Source organism: Rhinoderma darwinii, chromosome 1 (genome assembly GCF_050947455.1).
Source record: "Rhinoderma darwinii isolate aRhiDar2 chromosome 1, aRhiDar2.hap1, whole genome shotgun sequence".
In the NCBI taxonomy this organism is placed as follows: domain Eukaryota; kingdom Metazoa; phylum Chordata; class Amphibia; order Anura; family Rhinodermatidae; genus Rhinoderma; species Rhinoderma darwinii.
The window spans coordinates 338,354,856-338,364,553 of NC_134687.1; the positions used below are offsets into that span (position 1 = coordinate 338,354,856).

At 43.8% G+C, this 9,698-nt stretch overlaps 2 protein-coding genes across 2 annotated transcripts; both read right to left on the reverse strand.

The window, feature by feature from the left end:
* Positions 1 to 1,737: 1,737 nt before the first annotated feature.
* On the reverse strand, positions 1,738 to 3,225 carry LOC142750279 (perilipin-2-like). Its single transcript, XM_075859298.1, has 3 exons — positions 3,161 to 3,225; positions 2,480 to 2,657; positions 1,738 to 2,398 (listed from the first exon to the last, which is right to left on the reverse strand). The coding sequence occupies exons 1-3, from the start codon at positions 3,223 to 3,225 to the stop codon at positions 2,024 to 2,026; spliced, it is 618 nt and encodes a 205-aa protein (XP_075715413.1). The 3' UTR covers positions 1,738 to 2,023.
* A 1,155-nt stretch (positions 3,226 to 4,380) lies between these two features.
* LOC142750365 (perilipin-2-like) lies at positions 4,381 to 5,339 on the reverse strand. Its single transcript, XM_075859376.1, has 2 exons — positions 5,011 to 5,339; positions 4,381 to 4,595 (listed from the first exon to the last, which is right to left on the reverse strand). Exons 1-2 carry the CDS (start codon positions 5,153 to 5,155, stop codon positions 4,381 to 4,383), a joined length of 360 nt encoding a protein of 119 aa, XP_075715491.1. The 5' UTR covers positions 5,156 to 5,339.
* Between the last annotated feature and the right edge of the window lie 4,359 nt (positions 5,340 to 9,698).

A 9,698-nucleotide genomic window follows, 5' to 3' on the forward strand; every position in this document is an offset into this window, starting at 1 on the left:
GTGGGGTCAAAATACTTACTATACCCCTAAATACCTTATGGGGGTCTAGTTTTCTAAATGGGGTCGTTTATGGGGAGTTTCTATCGTTCTGGTAGCTCAAAGCCTCTCCAAATGTGCAGTGGGGCCTAAAACATTTTCAAGCAAAATATGAGTCCTGAAAGCCTCCGGGTGCTCCCTTCCTTTTGGGTCCTGCCGTGTGTCCAGGCACCTCATTAGGGCCACAATGTGGGTATTTTTGAAAACTGGAGAAACAGGGTGAGAGATTGTGGTGCGTTTCTTCATTCTCATGGTCGCTTTACAAAGAAATTGGTCTTCAAACTGATACTTATGAAAAAAGTGAAATTATTTTTTTCTTCACCTGCTATGTATTCAATTTAGCAAAAACCTGTGGGGTCAAAATACTTACTATACCCCTAGATAAATACCTTAAGGGGTCTAGTTTTCTAAATGGGGTCATTTGTGGGGGTTTCCATCACTGAGCCCTATGAGCCTTTCAAAACCTAGCTTTGTGTAGGAAAACAAAATGTACTTCAAAATGTATAAAATTATTCAATTTGTAAGTCCTCTAAATTAATGAAAATGTATTTTCTTTTTTTTTTAAAAGTGCTGCCAAGATAGAGTAAAGAGATCGAACTATATTTAATTAAAAAAATTGTACAGTATGTGTGTACATATGTGACATATTGCAGTTAATAGGGGAAAATTGTAATTTTTACAAAATGTCTTCCATTTTTCTATTTAATTAATTTCCGCAAATTGTATCAGTCTACTTTTACCACTAAAATAAAGTACATGTGACGAAAAAATAATGTCAGAATTACTTGGATATTCAAAACTTTCAGAGTTATTCTCTGATCAAGTCAGACATTCCAGATTTGACAAATCTGGCTTGGTCATTAAGGAACATACCCGGTCATTAAGGGGTTAAATTGTATAGAACCAATTAAACCAATGCTCCATAAGACACTACGCAGTGAGGTTAATCTCCGGAAGAAACTTCCAGGGGAGAAACTCTGCATACAGGGAGTCAGAACCCCTGTGGCAATGCACAACCCCAAATTCTACTGTCTTATGTTACCAGACGTACCAGTTTTGGCAATGGCAGAGCCACAAAACCAGAGTTTAAGGGTACGAACAGACAACGTAAACATTGCAGATTTTCCACAACGGAATCATTGCGGAAACTCCGCCACGTATTACAGAAGCAGCAGTGTGGGTGAGAATTCAACAAATCTCATCCCCATACTGGAAAAATATGCACATCATTTGACCTGCAGTGCAGTTTCTTCAACCGTAGAATGTTAATGTGTGTTTTCAGCTCTTCCCATTGAATTCAATGGGGTGCTTAAACCCGCAAGCAATGTGGTGTTATGACATAATTTACACCTGGAAAGCACACGATAGTGGTGCAGAATTTCAGACAGCTTTCCCTGCGGTGTTCAGGGCGAATACGCTGCAAAGCTTGACACCGCATATCTGCCCTGAATATGCTGTGTGCGTTCCTACCCTTAACCGCACGTTTGCTATCCTGGTCAAAGACATAGATGGCCTAAGTGGGTGTCCACAGTAGCTAGGTACTGCTACCACTATGTAGAGCTTGCCTCATTAGAGTGAGGATTTGTCTTACTTCAGGGGCACCATTCATTGCAATTCTCAATTAGAACCAGTGTGCACTACCTAATTTATTATCCGATTTGTTTATCAGTTCTATGAACACAGGACCTTAACACAGACCAATCAATGCAGGTAGTTTATTAATACAAAAGGTGCACAAAAACAGTATAAAGAGTAGCATTTACACAAAATCAGTGATACAAGTGACATATTGGCATCAATACCCAAGCGCAAGGCAGAGGCCAATGATAGACAAATCCTCATAACTGCAATGTGGCCCGTTGCCACCATCTGTCCCTCACAAGTCAGCACAAGGGGTTGGAAGTGTAATGTAAACGGTGTAGTATTAGTTAATGAAGTAGGCAAACCCTGACCGAGTGTAAAGTCACTAATGCAAACGAAGAATTTCTCATTCCTTGTTGGCAGAGTCACCCCCATCAACTTGTTGCGCCCCATTTTGGCCATCAGCCAATTGTGGGTAAAAGGGACCTACCAGCCAATTTAGTGGAGTGTTGTTAACCAAGTAGTCCATCACATCATCCATAGAGTCCTTCATTTTTGTGAACTGGTCCTTACTGGTGGTTAAGAGGCCATCAGACATTTCTCTGAAGGAAGAGGCAGAACGGAAGTTTTGATAGACATCTGCAGCCAAGGCACTAACATTTTGAGCTTTGTTCTGAATGTTCTTTGGAAGTCCTTGAACACTTGTGACCAGGGAGAGACATGTGGTTTGCAGTTGCTGAGTGAGATGTCGGGCAATATTCAGAGTGCGGGATTCAATTTGCTGTGAAGGGAAAGTAACATATTACACAGAAGTTCAGTGTACCAGATCTGATGTAGCATACATTTTATAGAAGGGACTTACCTCAGTGCTTTCAGTTTCTCCACTATCTTGTCCTGTGCCTTTTGTCCACTCCACCCACTTATTGTAGATTTTCTCCTGTGCATCGTGGATTTTATGATTAGCATCATTCATGTTCTTCCTTGCATATTCAATCTTAGAGAACAGGGTAATGTTTATATGAAAGATGTTGTGGGAGAGACTACAAAGATTACCCACCCTCAATATGGATTAAACAGTAAGCCTGGTATGCATTTACAATATGAGTTCTAGCACCAAAACCCACTGTTCTATACAGTACTCCCTTTTCAGGCAGCTTCACCACCACCCGTACATACTCCTTTTATCAAGAAAATCTATGATGGCTCTAGAACAATTTAGCAGGTGGTACTAGACCTAGTACACAAAATATGGTGCCTCTTGGCTGGTCACCTGCTGAGAATCTTATAGATCGTTCTTAACAAAAGAGCCCTTTATTTTTATTTTTTTTAATGACAGATCTCCTGAAAGGGCAACTAATCTTAGGACATGACTAACATCGGAAGTTTGGAATGGTGGCTGTCTAAAATCACTAAAACGAAGCACAAAACTGCTCAGCCGCTTAGTTGGTTTGGCTTTTTCAGGAAATCAGTTTAGCGGTGTGCGGACTCAATAGAAAGTCTGCACAACCCGGCTTGCTTCATGCGTAGGGCAGATGTGGCTTACGTGTTCCACTGCTTATGGACCTTGCTAGGGTCCCAGTCAATCTGGAGGATGCACTTTTTGGTCATCTGCCTTGCGTCCCCTAGCCCTACAAGAAGCTAACTTTCTGCACTTCCGCTGCTGCCCTAAAAACTATCCTGCAAACCTTGCTGGGCCCAGACATCTCATCCCTCCGTTTATTTTAGAGGAGTTAGTCTTTCTATTATGCATGGATTGGATAAACGCCTACCTCCAAAAAGAAAGGAGTATGTGGTTTCTTTGAGACCTGGCAGCCCACATAATAGGACCTTTACATTGCAAGTTAGAACACACTACAATTTGTGGAAACTTATACAAAACAGCATTTTTTCACGCAGCTGCTTTAAAGGGAATGTGTTGCCAGCAAAACATGTTTTTTTTTTTTTTAGTTAAACAATTAGTGTGTAGGTGATTAAACATTGTTCTAATTTTTTTCACGAGTCAAGAAATATTATAAATTGGATTCAATTTATAATATTTCCCAGCACTGGTCAATAGATGGAGCAATTCCCAAAATTGCAGCATTGCATGTGGTAAAGCAACCACATTGCTTTATGCTGCAAAATTGGGAAAAAAATCCCTCGCTCAAATGAGCTCTCAGAATCCCCCCCTCCTTTATTCTGGCTAGTGCCGGGAGAAACGAGGGGTTTGAACGGTCTAACCTCCTACACTGTGTGTCGCCATTTTTTGAGCCAACACACAGTGTAGAAGGTTTACATACACTAGTAAACACACTGAAACACGAACATACATAGAAATCACTTAACTGCTCCAGTCGCCGCCGCTCCCTCCGGTCCGTCCGCTGCTCCATGTGCACAAGTCCGGAAGTAGTAATCTTACTGCCCGGCCGCGACTTCCGGTCCACAAGAAAATGGCGCCGGACGGCGCGCATTTAAAATCGGACTGTGTGGGAGCGGCGCATGCGCCGTTCCCACACACACGGCGTACACCATAGTGGATGGAACGGGCCCCGTTCGCAGTCCCTATGGGACTGGAGCTGCCGTATTCCATGTCTGTATGTGTCGTTAATCGACACATACAGAAATGGGAAAAAAAAATAGCAGCCCCCATAGGGAAGAAAAAGTGTAAAAATAGAAAAAAGTAACACACAAATAAATATAAACTTTTAATAAAACCCTAACATAAAACTGATATAAAAAAAAAAAAAAAAAAAAAAAAAAGTTGGTGACACGGTTCCTTTAAGATTAGTAAAGAACAGAAGCAGATTTACTAACCAGGTCCACGGTGTTCTGGAGCTGAGCAATGGATTCCTGACTTCTGCACTTCACATCCTTGATTCGGGTCAAAGCTTGTTGATAAGCACGTTTGCAGGCCTTCGCCGAGAGGGATCCCAGACGAACATAATAGCTTGGCTGATCAACGGACAATTCAAAGCCTTCTGTTTTTGTGGCTTCCTTAGCTAAAATTGAGAAATTAGTTATGCCCACATAACAGTACAAGCCACGTTTCACATGAATTTCAGCCTTAGGGTGAACTCACATACTAACTAAAAAGAATATATCTTCATAGCAGTCTGCTTGGTTTTCCAGATAAAGAATCCTTACTTTTAGAGATGCAGCTTCTAGGTAAAGTAGATTTATAGAAGCTACGCCTCAAAAAAAGAAAGTTTGATATGAGAACTGCCCCAGTGGGTAGGTCTTGATCTAGGAGGCCTCAATAACCTCCAGAGAGGCTCACGTGATGTTACTTACAGATAATTTAACATTTCCCTCCTATGCAAAGGAGTTGTACCTCTGATGCGGTAACTACCAAGTGCGCTGCAGGGACCAAAATTCACATAACCCAAGCTTGGTTTAAAGCAGGTTTCAGCTTACCCAACTCTTCATCTGTTGGCGGCAGGTATTGTTCCAGAAGAGTTTCAGACTTGGTTAGTGAAGCGTCCACACGATTGCTCATAATCTTTACTACACTGCTACCCAGAACAGTGTTAATGCTGCCGTTCACAACAGACTTGGTCATCGCCACACTATCCTGCACAGCCACCTTAGTTTTATCAACTACTCCTGTGAAACCCTGAATCACAGCATCTTTGGCACCAACAACTGCTTCTGAGGCGTTCGCTACAACCTAGGAAAGGGAACAAATACAATTTATACATTTTAGATTCATGCACACCAAATCAACTCCCACCCATCAATTGATACTGCAGTTTTGCAATCTAGGTTAGTTGTATTTACATTTATAAGGGACCACAGAATTATTCTAAGGGTATGTGCACACACAAAATAAGGAACGTCTGAAGATACGGAGCGGTTTAGAGAGAAACCAGCCTCTGATTCTCAGGCGTTACGCAGCTGAAAATTAAGCTTCTTTTAAGGAGTTTTTCATAATGTTCAATAGAAAATCAGCTACAAAAAAAGCCGCAAGTGACATGCACTTTCTACGGAGAGTCTTTTTACACTCAGTTTTTTTAAAACAGCGGCGTAGTCACCCCGTATTAACTAAACGCTGTTTCTCCCATTGATTTCAGTGGGCAGATGTTAGTAGACGTTCAGCTTCCGTTTTTTCAAAGGCGTAAACGCCCAGAAATACACCTGAAAACCCTGCGTGTGAACATACCCCAATAGTTACCTTGTCAGTCGGCTGATAGAGAATAGGCAGCTTCTCTTCAATCTTATCCAGTCCAACACAGGCAATGGTATTAGCCATAGCAACTGAGGGAGGAGAAAGCGTGTAAATATTCTCAGCTTCATTCGTAAGTCTTTACCAGGACCTTGGCTAGCTTGTTAATACAGGGACGGTTAGCCAACATGACATGTAACCCACTTCCTATGCTAGGATGGAACGAACTGCAGATCTCCTGGCAGAAGCTTCTTATGCTGTCTGCTTCACACTAAGGGTATGTGCACACGATAACTGCATTTACGTCTGAAATTACTGAGCTTTCTTCAGGAGAAGACAGCTCCGTAATTTCATGTACTCGCGTTTTGCGAGGCGTCAATTACGGGCATAATGTGGAGCTGTTCTTCATTGGAAGCAATGAAAAACAGCTCAAATTACGTCTCAAGAAGTGTCCTGCACTTTTGACGAGGCGTCTTTTTTACGAGTCGTCGTTTGACAGCGACGCGTAAATGACAGGTCGTCGGCATAGTACGTCGGCAAACCTATTCAAATGAATGGGCAGATATTTGCCGACGTATTGGAACCGTATTTTCAGATGTAAAGCGAGGCATAAAACGCCTCGTTTATGTCTGAAAATAGGTCGTGTGAACCCAGCCTGAGGATGGATTCACACGAGCATGTTCGGTCCGTAAAGGACGGAACGTATTTCGGCCGCAAGTCCCGGACCGAACACACTGCAGGGAGCCGGGCTCCTAGCATTATAGTTATGTACGACACTAGGAGTCCCTGCGGGACAACTGTCCCGTACTGTAAGGGTATGTTCACACGCTAGCTGTCATTAACGTGTGAAAAGACACTGTTTTCAAGAGAAAACAGCTGCCTCGTTTCACACGTAAATGCTCCTCCTCGCATTTTGCGAGGCGTCTGAGACGCTCGTAAATCTTGCTGTGCTTCATTGAGTTCAATGAAGAGCTCAAATTACGTGGCAAAGAAGTGTCCTGCACTTCTTTGCCGAGGCAGTCCACTTACGCGTCGTCGTTTGACAGCTGTCAAACGACGACACGTAAATTACAGGTCATCTGCACAGTACGTCGGCAAACCCATTCAAATGAATGGGCAGATGTTTGCCGACGTATTGCAGCCCTATTTTCAGACGTAAAACGAGGAATACTACGCCTCGTTTACGTCTGAAAATAGGTCGTGTGAACCCAGCCTAATCATGTTTTCAGTACGGGACAGTAGTTCCACAGAGAGGCAGGGACTCCTAGCGTCGTACAGAACTATGATGCTAGGAGCCCGGCTCCCTGCAGTGTGTTCGGTCCGGGACTTGCGGCCGAAATACGTTCCGTCCTATACGGACCGAACACGCTCGTGTGAATCCAGCCTTACTATATTAGCACACATTGCCTTGCTCACCCCCTTCTATTTCTAGACCACCTTAAAAGAACATTCACAAGATTATGGCATACCCATAGGTTCCCATAGAAATTATCAGAACCACACATGCAAACCATCATTTCAATACAGAGTAATGCCTAACCCCGAACATCTAAACGATAGTTACTCCCTTTCATTGGTAAAGAATTGCACTTTATACGTAAACATACTTTGAGGCTCAAGTTTCTGGAGGATTGGCATGGCACTGGTCACAGCCACAGACGTGATAGTCCTCACACTTTTCTCTGCGACGTCACATACAGACTTCAAGTACGGATGGTTGTCTCTGGTGTTCACGTAGACAGAAGACACCATATCATAGGTAGAGCTCACCAATGGGAGGTTTATCAGCCTTACCACCACATTCTAAGGAACAAAGAGCAGAACACGCTGAAATACAATGGAAGGCCAGGACTTGAAACAAGATGCCTGTAAATAGTCCCTAATAAAGCACAGAAACCTCGTAGTCATATTCCAAGATTAGAGGAGTCGTTTTATAAAGCAGAACCCAGAGGGTTAACAGGAACACATTGATATCCGGTCCTCTGGATAGGGCACCAGTATGGGGGGGGGGGGGGGGGCTCTTACACCAAACACTGCCAATCAATATAATGAAAGGGGACACTTACTGCTACATATTAGGGTATGTGCACACACACTAATTACGTCCGTAATTGACGGACGTATTTCGGCCGCAAGTAGTGGACCGAACTCAGTGCAGGGAGCCGGGCTCCTAGCATCATACTTATGTACGATGCTAGGAGTCCCTGCCTCTCCGTGGAACTACTGTCCCGTACTGAAAACATGATTACAGTACGGGACAGTTGTCCTGCAGCGAGGCAGGGACTCCTAGCGTCGTACATAAGTATGATGCTAGGAGCCCGGCTCAATGCACTGTGTTCGGTCCGGGACTTGCGGCCGAAATACGTCCGTCAATTACGGACGTAATTAGTGTGTGTGCACATACCCTTACTGTCTCATTGAATAAACGTAAAGAAGTTTACACCATTAACAAGCGGTTACAGACAAATCAATATAAAGATCGCATGCGTTTCCTATGACGGATCTGTAGCACAATTCACACTATAAATATGTGCACTGCATTGACAAGACTCTCAGCCATAGTATACATCTATTAGTAACAGGGTGGAGATGCCAATAGCAGTTTCTTCCTTCCATCATACATAACATAACACTTAATAGTTACCTTTTGCTGCTGCTCCACCATTTCAGCCATATTGCTAGGTAAAACCCTATAGAAAGCAAGACGCACAGTCAAACACAAGAACTGACAAGAACTGACAACAACCTCAAGCCGCCGACTAAACAAGCACACAAGTAATGACATCCACCTTGCGCCTCCACAGCCGTACCGCACAGCAAACTACGAGCAGGAAAGAACGAATGAGGGAGCTCAGGGAGTCTGCGTATTTATAGGCGGATGGCCACGCCCACCTGCCTAGGCGCCGTTACCTAGAATCTTCCCGTCAGTCAGCTGACTGGTGAGACGGCGCGGTGACGTCATGCAGTCTGCTCGCCTGAGTGCTGGAAGTGTGGCGGCGCGCGACAGGCAGGGGTCCAGGGTATGAGGGAGTGCGTGTGTGGAAAGAGCATAAGTCAGCGGCACATTGTGATTTCTACACTGTATGTCCATGGCAATAGAGCAGTTCATGTATTGTTCCAGTACAGGCTAGATAATAAGAGATGAAGCTGGTGAGGAGGGATTAGCTTTTATATTAGTTGCTCTATAACAGAGGTCTCCTGTGCTGGAGAGCCGCAGGTTCAAAGCAGCTCAGCAGCTGCAGCTCAAATTTCATCCACTTTTCAGTCAATAGAAACTCTAGAAAAGAAAAACCGGCATTGTGGATCCAGTGTTAAAAAGTGCCCTTCAAATGAACTAAAAAGCGTATTCTCGGGGCGAATTGAGGAACATTTGGCGTGACGCTGAGGAGCTGCGATGGATATTATCTCTACTCGTATGAGTATAAATCCCCTTAGTAAAGATTAGCCTCTTATTACATTTCTCTGTAAAATGAAGCTTTGAATTTGTGTTTAGCTTGTAAATATAAAATGTTATAGAACTCGGCTTCTCTTTCTACTTCACTAAGCAGTACACGGTGGCGCCGGGGCCTCACCACCCGTAGTCGAAGCCCATGCCACAATACAAAATACTGCTCAATGTAACGCTGTCTTCTGCAGAACATTAACCCCTTAACGCCCTGTGACCTACTAGTACGTCACGGGCGATGGCCTGTTAACGCCAACTGACATAATCGTACGTCATAGCGTTAACAGTTTTAAAGCAATGATAGCTTAACGCTATCACTGCTTCTAGCCCAGGACCGGAGCTAGCCTGATCCAGCCAATTAACCTCTTAGATGCATTGCTGCATCTATGGTGTTTACAAGCAGATCGGAACCCCGCAATGCAATCGCGGGGTTTCCGATGACTGCTCTGGCAGACCGGAGGCCTAACAATGGCCTCCAGTCTGCCAAGTACGAAA

What these genes read in the sequence shown, in the direction of transcription:
- LOC142750279 (XM_075859298.1), bottom strand. Translation starts at nt 3,225, where the DNA reads ATGACCAAAAAGTGCATCCTCCAGATTGACTGGGACCCTAGCAAGGTC. An exon ending in GTCCATAAGCAGTGGAACAC is followed by an intron (nt 2,658 to 3,160) that starts GTAAGCCACATC and finishes TAATCTTTGTAG; the next exon opens with TCTCTCCCACAACATCTTTC. An exon ending in GAGAAACTGAAAGCACTGAG is followed by an intron (nt 2,399 to 2,479) that starts GTAAGTCCCTTC and finishes TTCCCTTCACAG; the next exon opens with CAAATTGAATCCCGCACTCT.
- LOC142750365 (XM_075859376.1), bottom strand. Translation starts at nt 5,155, where the DNA reads ATGACCAAGTCTGTTGTGAACGGCAGCATTAACACTGTTCTGGGTAGC. An exon ending in GCCAACAGATGAAGAGTTGG is followed by an intron (nt 4,596 to 5,010) that starts GTAAGCTGAAAC and finishes TCTCAATTTTAG; the next exon opens with CTAAGGAAGCCACAAAAACA.